Source organism: Ostrinia nubilalis, chromosome 4 (genome assembly GCF_963855985.1).
Source record: "Ostrinia nubilalis chromosome 4, ilOstNubi1.1, whole genome shotgun sequence".
NCBI classification, from domain to species: domain Eukaryota; kingdom Metazoa; phylum Arthropoda; class Insecta; order Lepidoptera; family Crambidae; genus Ostrinia; species Ostrinia nubilalis.
In genome coordinates this window covers 8,049,960-8,071,970 of record NC_087091.1, presented here as the reverse complement: position 1 = coordinate 8,071,970, position 22,011 = coordinate 8,049,960, and the positions used below count along the sequence as shown (strand labels likewise).

The window sequence follows — 22,011 nt, the reverse complement described above, 5'->3', positions numbered from 1 at the left end:
ACAAGGAGGGTTATGTTTTTTTATATTATTCTTAATAGCTGCTTTATAGGGGTTTTCAGGTATATCTCACAAATTGGTGCAGGGGAATGGTCAAAATGTTATGACCATGTAAAGAAAATTGAAAAAGATTTTATCTCTTTATTTTGATCATCTATTGAAGAACAAGAAATTGCAAGTGGAGTTCTTAGAATCGTTTTCTAGTTCTGAATGAAGTGATAAGTTAAAAGTATGATGCATAATAAAATTAGTTACTTAAATTAATAATACGATTTATTTATTTTTCAAGACACTTTCCCGATGTATAACAACATTCTTCATACACATACCTACCTAAAATGTATATTCGTACTTCATGTTCATTAATATTAAAGTCATAAAAGTAAAAAATTAAACAGTATCAAGATCGTTTATTCCAATTTCCCCAGTATTGCTCTCAACAAAGTTTATTTTCCCTATTTGCCATGAGATTCTGGTACACCTATAACTCTATAAAACATTTCGAAAACTACCTATTAATTCATCAATTTTTAAATTACCAGATATAAATTACTATAACAAATTGATTTTGGAAGGGTTCATTTATTTAAGGTGTCTATATCTACTAGAATAATGTTTGAAGATCCATCATATCAATATTTGACATAGCTTCTTCATAAACCATGAATACATAAATAAAGTGTTGTATGTGGAGGCTTATTTTATTCTCACCTCAAACAAGATTATTAAATATTTTGTGTATTCAAAAACTTTATTTCAATAGTCAACAGCTAAATTACTGTGCGAGATTAAACACGATACATAAATGAGTGGTATAACAATAAAGATATGAGGGTACCTAAAGACTTTGTGTTACCCGATCAAATAAACTAAGCTCCTGGATATGACGGTTACGGATAGTTCGTAAACTCACTGAGTTTGTAATAACAGAGTATGAAAGTTAGACATCAACTCATAAGGCTCTTCACGTACGTTCAGAACTTACCTCAGTATTTATAAACCACTTTTAAAGTTGGGAGACTCTTGGTTATTTAATAAAGGGAAATTGCAATTTAAGACCCAACAGTGCTCTAAATTGAACGCAGGCAGGGGCAATAAAGTTTATAGTATAATAGTTGTTTCCGCGATCTTATAGGGGCAGTAAATTTATCATCGTGCGTGTTGTTTGTAATTCTACCGCTGCCGTGCGATAAAAACAAAGCCGTTACCAGCGTTTGGGTGGAAGTATATTGGACATAGCAGAAATGGACGGGATGGCGCCTGGAGACATTGAGTGTTGTGCGGGATGCCGCGGTATTATCAGCGCGAATAGTGCGTTTATGCGGTGCGCTAAATGTAAGCAATCATTTGACATTTTATGTGCCAATTTCACGGAGAGCACCTATGTCGCGCTGTCAACAGAGTACAAAAAATCTTGGGTATGTTTTGAGTGTCGCAGTAAATTACCCAAAAGCGACAACACATGCACACCCGTGCGCCAGGCGCCGCTCATACACGATGTTAATATTACTGTTGGAGATCTCTCGGCGGACTTGTCCGCCTGTGACATGGAAAACGTTACGGTGCGCAGAGGTGCTCGCTACACATCAAACGAAAGCTGCGCAATTGACACAATGGACAGCATCCTGGACAACCTGCGTCTTTCTGTTGTGCAGGAGATGAAGGAAATGCATTGTGAATTCGAAAAACGCCTTACAAATAAAATAAGCATGTTACTTACTGAGCACTATGACACCCTAAGAACTAAATTGTTTGGCAGGATGACCGAACTGTCGCGGCAGATTGAAGATATGGGAAAAAAGATCAATTCTATCAATAGCCAATTGAGAGATCTTAAAATGGCTAGTGTTGTTCCTCAGAAAATTGTATCTAGTCCCACACTCACGCTTACGACAAATAGAGTTGATTCAGCAATGCCCAGCCAATCTATCGCACTTCCTGAAGATCTTAAAATGGCTAGTGTTGTTCCCCAGAAAATTGTCTCTAGTCCCGCACTCACGCTTGCGTCAAATAGAGATGATTCAGCTATGCTCAGCCAATCTATCGCACTTCAACCGTCCCAGCACAGGCCTTCTCTAGCTGGTGATAACGATGAGAGCGAGGAATGGACGGAGGTAAAGAAGAAACGCCGGCATTCCGCAGCCTCTTCAGTTCGGCGCGGTACTGCGGCTCCTGGGGCGACGACGCTTGAGGCTTCCGAGAGATGGAAATATCTTCATCTTTTCTATGTAAAACAGGGAACAACAACAAACCAGGTACTTGACCACCTTAGAGCAATATGTCGCGAGGATGTCTGTACAGCCGAGACACTTAAAGCTCGGGGAAGTTATGCATCATTTAAAATTGGTGCTCCTGCCAGATTGCTGGAAACAGTCATGGATACAGATCACTGGGCTGCCGACATATGTATAAAACCTTGGCGCCAGAACTTTCGTAGGAGCACTGAAACGACCAAGCCAACGAAAACTAATTAAGGAAATGAACATCTACTACCAGAACGTACGCGGTCTACGCTCTAGAACAGCACTCTTCCAGAACAATGTTGGTATGAGCAATAGTGACATTATTTTGTTGACCGAAACGTTTCTCACTAGTTCGGTGACCGACGGTGAATTGTTCCCGTCTGGATTTAATGTGATGCGAAAGGACCGCAATGGTGACGCTGGTTGGGGTGGAGTGCTTATGGCAGTCCGAGATATCTTTTGTGTACATAGCGTTTGTAACATTGATGGACATAGTTCCGATATGGAGTTATTGTTTGCCATCATAACTTTTAAAAATATTAAATTTCTTCTTGGCGTTGTATACCTCCCACCGAGTTATAAAGATGAGCAATATCTTAAAGTTTTAAATTGTATAGAAAATATTGTTTGTGAATATCCGGATCTGGATACTGTTGTAGTTGGTGATTTCAACCTTAACTCCTGTAGTGTTAATGTAAAAAACCAGTTTGAGAGCTTTTTAAACTTTTGTAACTTTTATCAAGCCAATACTGTACCTAACAATCACGGAGGTATGTTGGACTTAGTCTTGTGCAACCTTTCTCATGATACTATAGCCACCTCCGTCGCAAGCGATACATTAGTACCTATCGACGCATATCATCCCCCGTTAGAAGTGGTAGTCACTTGGAAGCAAAATACACACATAAACCAATTTAATCCTGTGTCAGGGTCCACCACGGCGTCGGGTGATACTCAAAATTGGAATTTTCGCAAAGCTGACTTCGGCGCACTGTACAGTTCGTTGATTGGCATAGAGTGGTCCAATTTGTACATAGAAAAGGACGTAGATAGAGCGGTCGATATTTTCTATGAAACGATCAATAAGCAAATCGATGCTCATGTCCCCTTAAAGAAAACAGCAGCTCCTAGAAGATATAATTATCCATCATGGTTTACTCCTGATATCATTAGTAACATAAAGTTGAAACACTTTCATTGGAAACGATATAAATCTGTAGGAAAATCATTCAATTTTGAACTTTTCAAATACTACCGATGGAAGGTCAAACTCATGGTAAAAAAATCTTACAAATTGCATATTAAAATGTTAGAAAATAATATATTACAAGCTCCTGCCAAATTTTGGAGCTACATTAAAGATAAACAAAAAAGCCATGCCCCTAAAAATAATTTTACATTTAACAATGAAACTGTAACAGGGCAAGCTGCAGTTGACGCCTTTGCTAAATATTTCGGTTCAGTTTTCCTGAGTGATGTTCCTGTTCTTGATCCTAAAAAGTGTGAAACATTTGAGTCTCACCAATACGCTGGAGTTGTTATAGATCATATCACGTTAGCTGAAATCCGTCAAGCCGTAAAACAACTCAAGCCGCAAGCATCATCGGGACCTGACGGTATACCCGCTTTTTTGATAAAAGACTGTATTCGCGTTCTAGAGGAGCCACTTTTGTTTATTTACAATTTGTCGCTAAGTCTTTCTATATACCCAACAAAGTGGAAAATTAGTAGAGTAACTCCGGTTCCCAAAGACAAAACTAGCGTAGATATCGCGGCATTTAGGCCCATAGCGGTTCTATCTGTTTTGGGGAAAATTTTCGAGACAATTATAACACGTATAATCAACAACAAGATTTCTCTACTACTACATAACGCACAGCATGGCTTTAGGTGTTCACGATCGACAACAACAAATCACATCGATCTGGTTGATGACATATCTCTAGCATTGGACAATGGAGACCAGGTTGATGCAGCTTATTTTGACTTTCGGAAGGCATTTGACGTCGTGGATAACGATATTCTTCTCCGAAAATGCTCAGCAATCGGATTTACACCTAAACTTTTAGGCTTCTTAGCTAGTTACTTGAAGAATCGGGGACAGTATGTTCAGAGTCTGGGTCATAGGTCAAACACATACTACACTAGATCGGGAGTGAGCCAGGGCAGCACACTCGGCCCTACCCTCTTCCTGATCATGGTAAATGATCTTCCGGAAGTCGTCAACACGGCTTGCTGCTCTCTGTTCGCGGACGATCTCAAATTGTATATGCCAATAAAGTGTATAGAGGACACTAAAGCACTTCAAAGGGACATCGATGCCGTAACGGAATGGGGTGTTCAGAACAAATTACTTTTCAACACCTCAAAATGTAAAGTGGTTACATTCTCTAGATCTAAAACACCAATTTGGGCAGCATACACTTTGTTAAGTGGTCCTCTAGAGCGTGTAACTGAAATAAGAGACCTTGGACTAAACCTTGATTCTAGGCTCGAGTTCCGTCAGCATATCAAAGCCATCTGCAGTAGTGCACATAAAATACTAGGTTTTGTGATGAGAATTGCGTATCAATTTAATGATAACAGAGTCCCAGTTCTCCTCTACAATGCCTACGTGCGGAGTCAATTAGAATTCGGAGCAATTGTATGGGATAGTCCCGAAAAGAAGTACGTTCTCATGGTTGAGAAAATTCAAAAGAAATTTTCTAGGTTTATGTACAAGCGCCAGTACGGCTACTACCCCCTATTATATCCGTCTCGTTTCATAGCTGGTATGGTAGGCATGGACACATTAGAGCTGCGAAGGAAACTTCTACTCGTGAAACATTATACCCTGATTATGCGAGGAAAAATTGATAGCCCGGCTGCTCTTAGCAGGATAGGTATATCGGTCCCAAAGCTGTGTGTGGACACTGACAGAGGCCTGGTGGCTCCGCGGAGACGCCCTAGGCTATTCAACGTGCCCGTGACGCGCACCCGCAATGCACAAAACTGCCCTACAATTAGAGCACTGACGTCATTAAATGCGCTTCTCGCGAAAAAACCCCATATTGACGTGTTTGTTGACAGTATGGTTCAGTATATTTTGGAGGTATACAATTTTCTGTCGCATAGTATTTAAGCACCTATTTATGTAAATCGTGTATTCTGTACTTCTGCCGCTGATGGACGTCTTGGGTAAAACTGTAAGTCCACAGTGAATTATATAAATAAATAAAAAAAAATAAATAAAAAAATAAAGGCGAAATCGCTAGAGAATTCTATTAGAGATACGAGTATAGTATACATTTTTGGCTGTGGCTAATTTAAAAGTGGTATTGGGCCCTTTTGACATCTTTTCCTGTCTTAGACCCGTATTGTCTGCTATTAGGAAACCACATTCAACTATGCTCATATCCATACTCAAGAATAGAAAGAGAAATTAACACTTATCTTGTGAATTTTCAGGACTCAAAGGATGGTCTTTAACAATGCATTTATGGGGTAGATATGGGACCACTTAAACGGCAAGTTCACAAATTAAATATTAATGACATCTAGCTGCGTCCAAATGTAATCTCAACAACAGGGTTAAGTACTATTATAACACAATTACTGCTCCTAAACCAAATTAAAGTTTAAGTGTACCCGTGGAAGACGTCACTCACGTGTACCTAATGTTCAAGGGTCCAACAGGATAGATTGCATAAATTACCTAATGTTGTTATAGGCGGGATATATCCCGTCAACCTAATAGGATTAAGGAGTTTAACCGCATTAGAGGTGGTGTAATAGAATTCTTGAATTTGGGTAGAAACGTTTACACAAGCTACTAATCCTGAGCGTACGCCGGTCATTGTGTAATGTCTTAATGTGATTTGTCAAAGGTAAGATTTTAAGCTAACATTTGAAGGGAAAATACTCCGTCTTCTCAGAAGTGTTTAATTTGGAAACTTAGTTTCAGTTCGGTAATGTTTGTTAAAGGTAAACTTCAGGAAATTCGATATTATTTGAGATAGTTACATTGTAAACTAATTATTTATGTACTTAATTTGACTTTATCATAATCTATATACATTTAAAATTTACCTACCGTGAAAATGTACCTGGAAAAACTATTATCAACTGCTATTGTGACTGAATTGCAAACGTAACCTAAAACTAAATAATAAACAGCAAATGTTAACTAAAAACACCCAAAACACGTGACCAAAACCAACATGAATTTAAAACTTGTTTGTTTAGATAATTAGTAAACCAACAAAGTTTTGTATTTACAACAAACGGGAAAGCTCAGTTAGCCAAATCACACGAAAGACACTCTTTAAATTGGAATAACTCAGACATGTTTATATAAAAGTAAACACACGACAGTTCTAAAGATTATTTCTATTTTAGTATAGAATATAAACATTAAATTGCACTCGGAGAATTTCTACAATTCTAAACCAAAGGACAGGTAAACAGGTAGGAGAGAAAATTGGTTTTATGAAGCTTCGCCGGATACGGAAATAGTAGAGACATCCTCCGAACAAGCTGTTGCAGAATAAACAAGCAATGAAAGCTTTGAACAGGGAAAGCTTTTACAAAAATTGTGGTCCTATTTCCGTTTGTTCGTAAAGAACTTTTATATTGATATTAATTCAATAGGAGAGCGTCATTGGGAGCAATTTTACCTTATAGTCGGTTTGATTTAGAAAATACCAATTTTCTTTTCGAGTAGGTATTTAGATGAGACTATTGCTAAGTAAATGAAGAAAAAAATGTTTTATTACTGATAATAATATCTATCATAAAATTTTGTTAAGTAAATATAAATTGTTTATTTTTGTTTCATTAGGTACGAATGAACGTAGATTTTTGGACTTTTCATCTGAATTCACTCACAATATTACTACGTATTTTGGCACACGAAAAATGTACTTAACTTTGTAAATATAGAACTCATTTTATCTTCTAATTTAGTTAATTGGGGAGACGCGAGGGCGTCATAGTCGTTTTCAGAAGGCCCTTGATGTTAAAAATAATTTGATATATTATTGTGAGCCGAGATGACGAAACAAATTAGATACCTACCTACTCATGTTCAGTGGTATGAATATTTAAGACAGAACTTTTCCATTGTTGTGATGGAAAAAGATTTTATTTTTCCCATTTCTAATTTACATAGCTAACGAAATGCGGAGTCGTAATAGCGCAATTCCAGATGGAAATGTATGAAATTAAAAAGAAAGCTATCTCTGCTAATGCAAAAGTAGTAATTAGTATCTCCTGTTAAAGCGCGGCCATTACGCAATGTTCCTTTGATCACGGTTTAAAAGAACCAGCTGAGAGCGATGAGAGAAAAATACTACGTTCAAAATGCAAAAAGGTAATACACACCAGATTCGCTAATGCAGTTGCGCACGAGTGATGCAAAGCAGGTAATAAACACAATTGTTTAGGAACAGCCTTGTGAAGATAACTCGCACAACGTAGGTATTAGGTACTTGTATGTTAAATTTAAAAACATAAGGGCTAAGGGAATAGATGTTGTCACCATATCTCTGCGGCTCTATTGTGCATATGGTCACATTGATATGCAAAGTGCGCGCTCGATTCATCAGCCCGTATTCCCGCCCTGATCACACGATCGTATTTATGGTTTCAACAGCTTCAAATGGCAAATTCTTTACAAATACATGTAACAGACGTGACTTGTTAGCGAATGAAATGTCTGACGTGTGTATGTAGGTCATTGTGAAGAAATATTGTCACAAAGCAGCCCTTTTACACGCTTTTTTACGCCTCGTTCATTGAATTCGCCTTGATTTGGCGTTCGATTCACCAAATTCTTTCATGCTTATAATAACTGTTTATATGGTTGCTGGTTTAATGATTGAGTAAGGGCACTTCTATAGAAGCTTGTTATATTATTTTGTATAATTATATTTATCTGAAAAGCTACTTAATTGTTAGGAAATGATTCTATGTTTTTTTTAAATCATGGTTCTATTTTGGCTGAGTGTATGTACCTAATTATGTTGGGTTTAATTAATTTTAAAAGCTTCTTGTCTCGTATACATTGAGCATGCTAATGTATAACCCTTTCTTTTCATTGTGCCCCAATGTGCGCCATATCGATCCACTTTTTACATGCATAATTTATAGCTGTGATACCACGCTTAAGTGGTCGTATCCATCTTTAGGTCGATTCAGGGCTTTTGATTTAATGCAAACGTCAGCTATCGATGTCAAATGTATCGTAGTTCGTTTGTTATTCGCGGGGATATCGATTGTTACCAGTTTTGTACATATTCTAGAACAATTGTATTGATTTGTTGTAAAGGACGCCCGTACAATGTGCGAAACGTGATCGGTGTAGCGTTCGGAAAGGTCTAAGATATTTATTTGAGTTTCTTTTAGATTCTGTCACGTATTTGTTGTACAGCTAGTTTTATTTTCTGATAAGCAAAAGTGTATACTATTATCTACCTGTACCTTTCTACTACAGTATGAACTAATCAATATCGAGCCTACATCTCCTTTCTTAGGGATGATTGGTGTGATTGTTGTTGTAGAATTTATATCTTCAAACGAATCTTGACTTGGTTATACAATTCGATAGTTCGCAAACCCAAAGATTATTACCAAGAAGACGTTAATCTTCCGCTATAAAATAACAAACTACGCTATATTGAAACAAGTTAAGGAGTTTTCATTAGTTGCGAATTTAATAATAGTTTCCCAGGGGAAATTGAGAGCGAAATTTGCATCGCGTAGTTTCTTGCTATCCATCCATAACAGATATAAAGTTGGAGTGCCTCTGTTATTTCCCCCGACGTTTTGCTGACCTTCCACCGTCGAAGTGAAAATACCTTTTGTACTTTTTATGTCACTCGCTCTTGCAACAAAAATAAAGGGTGACTTTTGAATTGTGGTCTTTTTTATACAATCTTCAAACTACGGTGAATATTTTTCTCTGAGAATTTTTATGCACTGCTTTTTCCTCACCCGGAAAACGTTTCAAAATGTGTTTAGCATTCAATCAAGTTTTGTGATTTGATTACTGAACAACTTGCAACACTATTCCCAATATCTATTACATTATTTCTAACTTAATCAGAATATTGTCTAAACGATTGAGTTCACAACAAACCTAATAAGGCACATACTAACGTTCATCATTCTGTTATCTGACATATTTTCAATAACATGACTACGCACTAGGTACGCTAAAATCGGAAATTGTTCCTTTCGAAGAGTAATATCAATGTTAAGTAAATAGCAATATGCGCACTTGCGGCCCGGGCTTTGGGTTTCTTTTTAATAAGCAAATTTTAATTGCGCAGCAAAAGTTTCAATATAAGTCCAAAATAATTAATGTTCATCGTTTAATATGCGTAAGGACGACGGCACATGGAGTTTAACGCCGTGGAAGCACTACTTAGCTAGATATAATATGTGGTCGTAATAAGAGATAGTTCAACAAAAATGTAGAGTCTGTTGTGATGAAGATTGTACATGGATTGCTATTTACTACAGTGAAAAAAAATTACTTTTAAAACTTGGCTTGCAGTGATGCACGTATTTTTATTTTCGCGCTTAAAATTAAATCCCGTCTTCATGATAATCTGTACCGTACAAAGCGAAGGAACCGTAAAAACGTTCCACGCTTGTCAAAAACAAAATGGAAGTTGGATTAAATTGCTAATTATCTGTTAATCGTATTAATTAAAAAGTTATAGCTTTGATATGAAATTGCCGCTTGTTTTATTATATTAAACCTTATGTTTAAAAATGTTGATGTTAGGCTTTTATAGCTTTTGCCCGCGGTTTCGCTTGCGATTTAAGTCTATCACAATAGGTATTAATTGTAATCATCCTGCTAAAAATGAATGGTCGTAAGGTTTCAATCAAGGTTCTTAAGAAACTTTAACTTGATTACAAGAAAATTAATTTTAATAAGTATTTGAAATTACCAAGTTGTGTTGACCTTTATTCGTTAATTAATCTTGGCATTTAGAATGTCACCGTGAACTTTTTGTAGGTCTTTTCCCCAAACTTTTCTACCGAAATTACTTACATATTTATATCTATTATCGTTAGGAGAGCTTTCAGAAGAATCTCAATTTACATTACAGTTAAATAAAATATAGAAGGTCAAATGTAAATCTTGAAGATTTATTTTAGTTTCACTATGATAAATACATAGATTCTATAGAACATACATATTACAAATAGTAGTATCGACAAGCCGTTGCTAATGTAATCAAATATACTTCCCCAAAATGTTTGTCCAACTCAAATACCAGAAACCCAATACTAAACCAATTTATAGTTTAATTTTATTAACCGAAAGGTTGAATGTTGACTGAACAGTTGATTCAGCTTTTACATTTAAGCCCCGGGGAGTATTTATAGAAAGCTGCAAAGCCTCCACGTGTTTTCAATTACCTACTACCCACGCAACGTCATAGGGATGCGAACTTTCTAAAGAGGCTATTGCAACGTAGCTTTTAAAGTTCTATTCAACGTTGGTGTTCCTTTTTTTATTTAGTTTTCTGTCCCTTTTCAGAACAAAACTAATGAGTATTTTCTACAAACAAACAAGCGAACGGTTCTGTAGTAATATTCGCTTATGATACTCGAATAAGATACAGGTTAAAATGAACAACATATTCAAAACCGGACCAATTTGGATCCTAAGTATGTTTATTAAATTTATCGACAGTTATAAAACGTGTGAAGGCAATGTTTGACTCGCCCAATACAGCTAACACCATTTATCCGTTTTAACTTTTATTTGATAGGCTGCTGTATATGGGCTGTATATCTCAATACAGCCCCGGTAAATATTGGCAGTTACGACATTTCAATGAGTTGTGATGGTAGTCAAGTTTGATATTCAAATTAAAATAGGTTTAGTTTGCAGGGCTCATTGCATATTTATACACTTTAAGAGCAGTTAGGGCGTCTAACTATCTCGTAAACACAAGGGTACATCACTAATTCAAGCTGCGATACCTGGAGAGACAATAGAGGATCGTATTGCTATTTTATGCTTGTTAATATAATTTTCCATGAAATGCATCTAGCAATTTTCTCGCTGAAGCACAAAATAAAGGTGGTCGTAATTTTATTAGATAGTACTTTGTTCCAGGAAAATCCTGTGGGCAGTGAATCTGGAGGATTCACGTTAACTTTTTCATATTTTAATTAATCTAATAACATGCTACAGTTAATTCAGAATAAACAATAGATAAGGCAATTAAAAGATTAAACGAAGAAGTAAGAAGTGTGATTAACGTAATTATGTAAATCACAAAGGTCTTTACTCTTATTTGTGGTGACTTACTTGTTAAATGTCAAATTAAAAATTAAAAACAAATTACCAGATTCCAATCTGATTAAACTTTCTTTGATTTATGGAATAGTTAATGTTCTAAGCTTTATACTTCGTAGGTACCTATATCATAAAACATTATAGCTTCCTTGAGCTTTATAACCTACGTACCTAGTAATAAAATATTCAGTGGCTTTAACCTTTGAACCGACGACTTTTCTGTTTGGAAAAGTTGAGTCCGTCAACCATGAAGCAATTAATATTGCGAGTTCAAATTGAAGAGCCATTGTTTCATGGACCTTTGTTGCGCTTTAAAACATATTTTCGGAGATAAAACATTTGATTCACCCCGGAACAATCCAGTTTCGGAAGTTTGTTATGGCTCGGAACGCGCAAAAGGATTGCAACAAAAAGAAAAAGCTTTTGAATTCAATGTCAATAAAAACATCATCGTTTTCAATATAAAAATAATACACATATCACAAAATGTACAGTATTTTCTGCAACTAAAACATTTTTAAGCAAGCTTTTTACAAATGTTGTCACAAAGTTTTCAGAAATTAAAAAGTTGCGCCAACCCATCAGGTAACAATGTCCCTGAGTTTCCTATTTATAAATATCCCAGCCAACGATTTGTTTTGCTAGTTTAACTCCATTACAAATGGCTTGTTGCAAAGCGAACTGAAATTGAATCTTTTGTCTATTATAGCCCGAATTAGTTTGTTAGTGACTTGTTTTGATTCAATAGGAGAATTAATCAACGAGTCTACAGTTATTTGAGTACAAATTGTTTCCGAGAAGAAACTAATCGTTTCACAAAATATGACAATGGGTACAATAACTCGCCCGATTAAAGAACTTGTATGATTGACACATGAAATTACATTATTATAATTCCATCAAGGAATAAATATGTATTACGGAATCTTTTCATGTAACTAAAATTCTATTAAGTTTGAAAATGTACAGTTGGTGTCAACTTTTGTATAAAAGGCTAGGCGGGAAATTCTTGTCGAAAAAAGACAATTTTCGTGTAATGAAGAAATTATGTAACATAGATGTACCTACTTACGTAGCGAATAAACAACTTCTTTTTGGGGAGCCGAATACGCGTAAATGGATTTTCTCTTCAAGGGCTTACGGAAACTAATCGAAATTGGGAAAGAAGGGTTAAAAAGAATGGAATTTGTAAAATGGTTCCAACACTTTTAGAATATAAAGGGGATTGAGTTACACACGTTATTAAAATAGCAGGTACTTACTACATCACCTGGCGGTCTCTATAACGCAAATGGTTAAAAAATTGGCAATGGTTCTATCACATTAATTATTTTGACGTTATTATATTACTTCATAAAAAGTTGTAGTTGGGTAAGTTCTGCTAATACTATTGTTAAACTAGTTTTCGTTTGGTAATTTCCATTGCATTTCTTCAATATCAATCTTTCCAAATTATATTGAGTACCTAGAAGTGAGAACTTTTTATTCGCAGAAAAAATATTAAGACGGTTCAATAACATTCGTAAAACATGTTTGTATTGTTCGATTTGCACTTACTGCCTACATATCATTCGCAAGAATATATTAATTCCGCCTCCAGTGTATCATAAAAGGCGAAACAAGTATTTGTCGAGGCGTAGTATTTTATCTTGTCTTCTATGAGATGTATCAGAAGGTTTTTTTGCGATGTCATGATCAATGTCAAAGACCGCGTGTGAGGCAATATGAGCTTTACTATAACCCTGGGCTTTTAACTACCTAGCTTCTCAATTTGACTTTAGAAATAATTGAATTCTGTTCTCGTCTCAATACAGCATATTGATTGAGAGCCTATTAATGATTTGGAGCCCACTAATTAGTGAAATTGACGACAAGGAAGGAAATACAACTGATCAATTATCCCTTTCGGAAGATGGGGGAACCCCATCTATCTGAACGAAATGACTGTATAAGATAATAAAATTCATCACAATTCAAATAGACTTATCTAAATGTTTAAACAATACTCTCATCTACATTCCTTTTATGATTATTCATCAGATATATTCAAATTATTGCGAAAAACATGAATTTCAAAGATTCAGCTGATGCTAAATGGACGAATTTATTCTTATCCGGGGACAAGTGAAAGACGTTCCTGTGGGAATCCTCGGAGATATAGTCGGGGAAGGCATAAAACTTTCCTTTCTGTTGCTGGTCTATTTCTCAAATTGCTGTTATTTATTTCCATATTGTCCTTGGTCGCGTTTGACTGTAATATTGTTTGATGCGGCCTCATATTATATTGCTTTATGTATATGTTTTATGTAAATGGCCAAATACATTTTGTAGGCAGACAGAAAATTATGTAGCGAGTATCCTACAGCAGTACCTACTTCTTGTTGGTGTACATTTTGACCATGCTCTTTGCAAGAATTTAAGTAATAGATATTTCCCTAGATTTTTCACCATGAGTAATTTTTATTGGTATAAATAATATGATACCTCACTCAACAAAACGTAACCTACTCATACATAAGACGCTTGTAATGAAAGAGAAAGGATATAGAAAATCAATAAGTTGCTGGGAGGGCATTAATATTGAGGTTTTATTCTCAAAGGGACTTTAAATACGTCAACGTCGGGTTCGGGTCCTCAAGGTAGGTACTTGTTTCGAAGAAAAAATATTTTGAGGACAACGGTTAGTCATGGTCGTCTTGTTTCTTGGATAGGTATTACGACCGATTTGAATAACAAATTAGTTATTTTTTGTCGACATACAATCTTTCTAAAACATTCAATACTAGCCACTATTTACAACGTGGCTACATGATCTGCGTATGTTCAACATTTCCCTTTGTGTTCGGAAACATCATATAGGTAGGCATTATTCTGAAATACATGGGATACCGGAAAACGTTGACGGTCGTAGGGCCGCTTGATGTCATAGAAATGCCAAACTCGACCCTTGAGGCTTGAATTTCAACATAACAACATTCAATTCATACTATCAAAATGTAGAGGTTTGTTGTAGAATGGCTACTGTCGGAATTCGAGTGTAGGCTGTTCAATTAAAACTTTGCCTTGCGTTTTCTCGGAACATTGGTTCTTATGATGCGGCGGAAAATTTGTGTGGTAATTTGGGGTACTCACGCATCGCGCCTGGTGCGTTCGTCCCAAAACTTCTCCCAGAATGTGGATCTGTTTTTGATGCGGAGGACGCTCGTGCTGAGGGTCCGGGGCAGCGTGCTGCCGCTGCTGCTGGCCGACACGCCCGTCGACATGCTGTGCTCCGACGCCGAGCTCTTGGCTATGAACGAGCTCCCGCCCGCGGCGCCCAGCCGCTCAGACTGAGATCCCGAACGCTGCATCGTGTCACTCAACGGATCACACTACATATCCAACACTGATTGCCTCTCAACACGCCCTCACCAACACAAAGGTACGCTTATTCAATACTCTGAATAGATGCCCCGCGCTAATTAAAGACACGCTCTTTTTATACAGTGCATTACCAATTAACGCTTCGGCGTATCTTTCATACGAGTATCACAACGCATGTACATGTGTTCAGATAACTTTATCACTCTCAGTGCCCTTATCAATATAAATATACCGAGTGTTAACTTATGTGTTATTGAAATGGCATCAATATCACGGGTAATTAGTAGAGTTAACACATCTAATCCGATTGGTAGTTAGCCCTCATCCTTGGCACCGATCAACAGTCAATTCCAGTTCGGTCGTTGCATGCGACGGTACGGCTGAGCAGGGCCAACCTGTCGGATCAGTGAACGACCTCGACACTGTCCAAGCTACACAAATAAACGCACGGTATGATTAGGGGTTCACTCGCGTGTTTTTGTGGCGCTGTATGTGCGAGAACTGCGAGAGTCACATTTTACGGAGTTGCCGTTTCAGTGGGGGGGTTCGGAGCGAAGGTGTGCATCGCGCCGGCACGGGCAGGGCTCGGGGCGGGTGGCGTGTCGCCGGCGGGCCGCGCGGACTGTCAATGGAGCGAGCGGCGCGGCTGGCGGCGGCGTGGCGCGCGCGCGTCTCACTCTCGCCCGCTCGCCGCTCTCCCGGCCGCGCCGACTTGCAGCGACTCCGCCCGAGGTTAAATTTGGCGCTAATAGAAACTGGCGGTGGGCGCCGGTAATCAATGTTCGACGTGGAAATTGAGGGACAGCATTATCAGTGCTACCTCGGAATCCAATTGTAGCTCGAAACATGATTTCAGTGCTAGCGGTGATAACACGGGTTTAAGAGCACCGGATTATTTAGATCATGCTTTCATGCGATGCTTTCATTGCGAAGCTCCGCGGCGATAAGGATCCATTGATACGAGTCGCGGCGATAAAACTCAAACGGTTTGCTTGATCTGATGTTTCTCCGCGACTCTACCTTAATTGTTTGACCTAAACTGACTGGTTTACCTTCAAAATGGTATTTAACTTGTTTCATCTTAACGATCTAATTATAGATAATCAAGATAAACTGTTTAATTTTGAAGATGGACACAAGAAACATGTCTTTTTTAGCGCCACCGCACGTGTAGGCGATTAGAACAAAGGGCACCAATCGATTGTTGCTTAGATTCTCATTTATACACGCATTTAATGTTGCGAATCACGTATGGCAAAGCAATGAATATGTTTAAGTGCCCAAGCCGGGTGGTCTCCGTTTTAAAATAGCAAACATTTCCATATGAAAATCCTTTTAATTGTTTGCTTCGTTCATTTTCCGCAGCGTGTTGATGTTGGGTTGCAATTTCGTTCGTTTGTTGGAGGGTAATTTAATAAAAAGATTTATGACGAAAATCCGAGCGTGTGTTAACTTTTAATTTGTTTGGATTTCATATCCACTGGGAGTTTATTCTCAGCCTAAAACAACCGGTTATTGGTTTCGCACAAACCTATTCTCAACATTGTTTTATTTAACGTAAAAATGATTCATTCTACAAAAATCTACTAATAAACTCTCTTTTGAGTATACATAAGGTGTATTAAAATAAGCAAGTATGTAGGTACGTAGCTATTTTCAAAGCAAAACATTCGATAAGTTCATAGAACGGCTTTACGAGGTTCCACGACAGTAACTCAAACTGTAGTAAGAAGTCGGTTTATTGAATTGAAAGTTGAATATTAATCTTAAGAAATACAATTTTATTTCGATGATTTCAATGTTCAAAACCTTGGCTTCACGTTAAGGATACATTTATTCTGACTTAATTTTGCGAATAGGACTATTGCTCATGATCTATAACTATAAAAGCGAAAGGTCACTTATTGACTGACTCACTCATCAAGAAATCACTTGTGCTAGGAGTCTCAAATTTTGCCTTTTAGAACGTAGGTGCTCACTATGATGCGATATTGCAAAATACATAAATGTAAGGTATTTTTTCAATTGTGTAAATTTTGATCAGCTAATTCACACTGTAAATGACAGTAGTCTCCATTCGAGAATAACTTAATTATCTTCTTATTCACGAGACGAAAATATCTTCTACCCAAACCATTCCACCAGTGTAGGATTAAATCTAATAAGATTTACATGTGAAACTTTATTTCGCGAAGGCAGTAGCCGAATGTAGAGTCGCCAGCAAAACAATCTGTCACAAACTCAAATATTTCCCCATTAGATCTTGAACCTTAAACCAAACACACAGTAATCAAAATCCATTATTAGAAATCAACATTTTATGGTAGGTTGATCTGCTGGTGAATGTACCTGTTTCTTTATACTTATTTGAAATGTTTATGTTGACATAACTTATACTTAAAATGACCAGTTAGATGACCCACCTGTAAGTTGAATCAAGGAATATCGAAGTTGGTGCATTGTATTAATTACTAAGGTGCAATCCGAGCATTTTAGATACCTATTCATGCTTATGAATATATTTCAGTCAAGATGAATGGATAAAGTGCATTTTGTTTATAATTTTATGGTGTTCGGGGAACATATTAAGTAAAGTCTCGTTCCTACATGCTAGTAGGTATGTAATTTAAGTTAATATCGATCCAAATATGAAAAACATCACACATTGAAATTATGAGGTTTCAAAATTTCAATTTACGTTAACTGATGCCGAAATCGTTGTAAAATTGAATCATGTTGGGGACGAGATTTACGTATATTTTATCTATAAATTGCTATTAAACTTTATGATTCGCAGAAATAATGTAGATTTTGCTCATTATACCAATTGCTTAGAAAGTTTAGCTTAACAAAGCTAAAGGCCTCTATTAAAACAACGTCGTGGCATAACAATTACGTAATGAATAATGCTATGATAAGACGAAATTGTGAATTCTGCAGGCTTTTTGGCCATTAAATAATTTCATAATTGATATCACTGAATTCGTTAACATTTTAAATTAGTTAAATAAATGGAACCCACGGCTTCGTTAAACTACGTCAGTCGAGTCTCAGACCGAACGTCTGTGTACGATGTGATTGTACCTACCTACTGAGGACTTAATTAAGACATTATAATTGAATGGCAAGATCAAAGCGCTAAAGTCACTACATAATGAAGCGTTCGGAAACACCAAAGCGTTACTAGACACACAAAGCGATAGACAAACCACTGACAGATTAAAAAGCTAGGTGCTCAACACGTGCGTAGGTAAATATACGTACGCTCTGTCCAGCTGAGCCGCCTCGACCTCCTTGAATCTGTAAGCAATTAAATAATAAGGAAAAGAAAGAAAGAACGAAGACTTAGAGGACACTTATGGCACCTAAGCGGGTAGGTCGCGCTTACGATGCGGGGCTGAGCTCACACCAATGTGCTGGAGTGTGTAGTGACAGGCTCTGTACTGCAGGCGATAGCAAGAATCAGAAAAACTATGGCTTTTTATTATTATTAAAGATATTTATTTACATGTCTTATTACACGGGCAAGCTTTTTGTTTGCCAAGTCTAGATCACTGTTAAGTCTAGTCTGTATTTGGGGTATTGTTGCTAGTGCAAATTATTTTTTAGTCAATTCTAGAACCTTTATAAGTCTAGAACATGTGTTTTATTATGCTAGATCCAATCAAACCGTAGTAAATTCAGTTCCATAGAATTTCAATTTTCCTTTGAAGCTCTATAAAAATACGAATAATAAAATTTTCCAATCGCTCTATAAAAGCTTCTAAAATATTGTTTGTTTCTTTAAATGTTCAATGGCTGGTAGAAAAACGGAGGCATAAAAGGTTTTGTGCAAAATTTATTACTTGAGCCCGTAAGTTACAAAAAATAGAAGCTTAAATCAACCTATTCATTTTGATCTTGCTATTGCCATAAAGTTTGCTGTGTGTGAGTAAGCGTTCTACAGTAGTTAGTCGTTCACAACATATAGTATTATGCACAGATTATATAGTTTAACAAGGCTTACTGTTTTCTGCTTCAGAAGCAGCTCAGGATCAAACGTATACTCGTATTTGAACAGATTTCAATTTCCCGTTCAACTTTGATATGAGTCAAGTATTTGCAGACGTAGTTATAGATAATAGAGATAATGCACCGACTATCCTCATTTTCGGTTTAGCCAAAGGTCAAGTGGGAGAGATTGTCCTATAGCATTAATTTCGCCTTTTGTATTGTTTCTTTACTGTGCAATAAATATTTTGGACTTATGTAAGTTCAAGTATACCTACATGTAAAATATGTATTCACAATTTTTATGTGTGTGTAGAATCATTAAATGTAGGTAGTGTTTTAGTCAGTGCATAGACACTATTTACTTTACTCATTATTCTATAACATATTAATTTAGTTAAACAACTGTTTAACATCTCCAAAAAGTTGGTTGTGTATAATATACTCGTAGTTACCAAAAATAAGTAAAAGAATTTACAAAAGAAAATGGCACATAAGTTGTTAACAAATGGATGCACTAACTAAAAAGTATACAAATCTTGAATTGTGTATTTAATTATGTTAAAACGGTGTTAGACGTAGATTTTGTGGAGTATGATCTATGTAATTACAATATAATAATCTAAAGGAGTTCAGGCACAACATCACAATGGATCAGTATGACATAGAACGACGAAATGTATAGGGAATGGGATTATTTACAATTACCTACGATAATGAATGACATACTTCTTCTACTCTATCGTAAAAGTATTATTTTCGCATTTTGCAGGCACAATTTTTTAAGTTTATATATCACTGAAATTCAGGAGACGTATTTTTAATCATTAAAATTTTAATTGAGTATTTTAATTTTAATTGGGTAAAAAATCTGACGTTGACTCGAAACTTTGACATCATTTATTCGTCAAAATAACTGATTAATTTATAGATTTTAAAGGTAATAAAATATTGGAGTGGGGTTTCTATGGCTGACAAAAGGTATGTTTTTAAAGAAGTTGTGTGGAATTATTAGTTAGGATATCAGCTACCCAATTATATTCGTACAATTTCACATACAATTTACGAGTGTGTATGCGAAATAGAACTTTAAAGCTTAAAAACATGTCTCCAGATAGAAGGTAATTTTATACTACCTACCCATAATATAATTTGTCGATTGCTACGTTATTTCGAAATCGCGTTTTTCTCTCTAATTAAAAAAACAATATCAAGGAAAGCGTCACGATATTACAGTCACATTCAATTGTTGAATACCAACAGCTTACGTAGGCGCTTTCAAGGAAATACGCGATTGTATTAACCGTGTAAGTACTAGAAATATAACAAATGTCAACTTGTTTAATCCTGCTTGCCAGCTAAATGCCAGGGCAGTCTGACGTCATTCGATTAAGGCTTTTAAGAATATCCTTAGACATGGTTCGGCAAGACAAAGCACTTGTTGAAACTTCGGGGGATAATTATGTCTTATATTTAACTCTGCAAAAGTTTACACTTAGGAAAGTTTTTAATTATAAAAAATTCACGGTTCACTCGGAAATTGAAGTGGGGCTTTACGAGGGTTATTTGAGAGATCGCTTAATGCACACTTACGAGCAAAAGCCATGAGTGCTCATGGTGCGAGCGAAATTGGACAAAAAACCTTTTAATGGGGTCAATTTGAGTCTTTGTGTTACGATTGCTTGAAGCGTTTCGTTTGTAATATTTCACGCGTTTTAATATCATGGGGAAATCATTGGAGTTCATTTTTAATAAACATACAGGAAAATGCTTACTGCGTTTTTAGCCAAAGGGACAACTGAAAGATTTTATGCAGAAAAAGGCAGGTATTTGACCGCAATCGCACCTGAAGTTAAGTGAGATGCAGTCTAGGATGGTTTCGAGCCACAAGATTAAATTCAATGGCGATAGCAATAGTTGGAAAATAAATTCTATTGAACCGTGTCGATTTATTTTCCAACCTAGATTTTAGACTTTCTGATCCATTGTATAGCAAAAGACGTCGTAGTATTTTATTGCTAGAATACCCTGAATACCGCTTACCCTGATTGGGGTTGAAGTGCCGACTGCGGGGTAAGTAACTTACTGTGTTCGTCACAGCAGGCGCACAGTGGGGCTCTTTTCTTACAGTACCCGGAATATTACTTTTATTACTTAGAATAACTCGTTATTATGGTTTGCTTTTGGCTATTTTATTTCTTCTGACTAAGCTTTATACATTATAGTATTATCTAGAGAGTGAAGAAGTCAGGAAAATTATGTAAATATCATATTATTATAAACTAAGTAGATTGCCAATGGTTAAATCAGATAAGTGTCCAAACTCTATTAGGTTAATACAGTTTTTTATATTAACTTCTTTTTTACCCTTTTAATATAAAAAACAAGGTATAATAAATTCCCTGTAGCGAATAACTAAAATGAACTTTTACAAACTGTAAACTAGCATCTTGAACAATCTTAATTAATAGTTTTAGATAATCTATTTATATTTACAGCATTAAACTCTTGGAAAATATGCGTAGGTTTAACGGTGTATTAGTAAGTTATTCTAAACATTTCCCGTAGGTAAATACACGTAGACGCGGAGGCGGTTAAACAAGCTTAATCAACAAACGAGGTAGGTAGTCGCCCACTTTCTTCGTGACAGGAAAAACTACATAACAATTAAAACTCTAAATTGGGTCTATTATGGACAGAGGTATTAACGGTGATTGCGACTTAATTAGTGGTTGTAAAATGTTGTCCATTGTATTTGGATTTAATTACAGCTGGATGTCAAAGGAAAACTTGTTCTAGAAAACGTTTTGTCTTTTCTAGACTAGAATTTAGACGCAAATTGCGTTTTAGAATATTGGTAATGTTAATTTAATAGATGTGACTTGAAATACATGAGTAGTAGTTTCTTTGCATATTTCTTTTTTTGCAATTCAAGGGAACGCGACGTGAAATTTAATTTTAAAGTAAAGGGTGTGACAAAAACTTATCTGCCGGTAATATCATTCATGAGCTAAAACTGGTTTTTGTGCCTTCCGCATTTTTCTGCGGTCACTCAAAATTACGCACGAAGAAAGAAACTGTGACGTCACGCGGTTGTACTTATTACCTTGATCT

The 22,011-nt window shown here is 36.3% G+C and overlaps 1 protein-coding gene across 11 annotated transcripts in view; it reads right to left on the bottom strand.

Moving 5' to 3' along the window:
* LOC135088579 (3',5'-cyclic-AMP phosphodiesterase) overlaps positions 1-22,011 on the bottom strand; it is a 474,744-nt gene that overhangs the window by 71,419 nt on the left and 381,314 nt on the right. For 9 of the 11 annotated variants that reach the window (XM_063983437.1, XM_063983441.1, XM_063983434.1 and 6 more), the window contains one exon: positions 18,172-18,207. The exons of 1 other annotated variant lie outside the window; for it this stretch is intronic. In XM_063983437.1, the coding sequence (XP_063839507.1) occupies positions 18,172-18,207 (36 nt within the window). Of the gene's footprint in view, positions 1-14,676; positions 15,514-18,171; positions 18,208-22,011 lie in introns of those variants that run through there. One more of the 11 variants, XM_063983439.1, reaches the window with a different exon arrangement.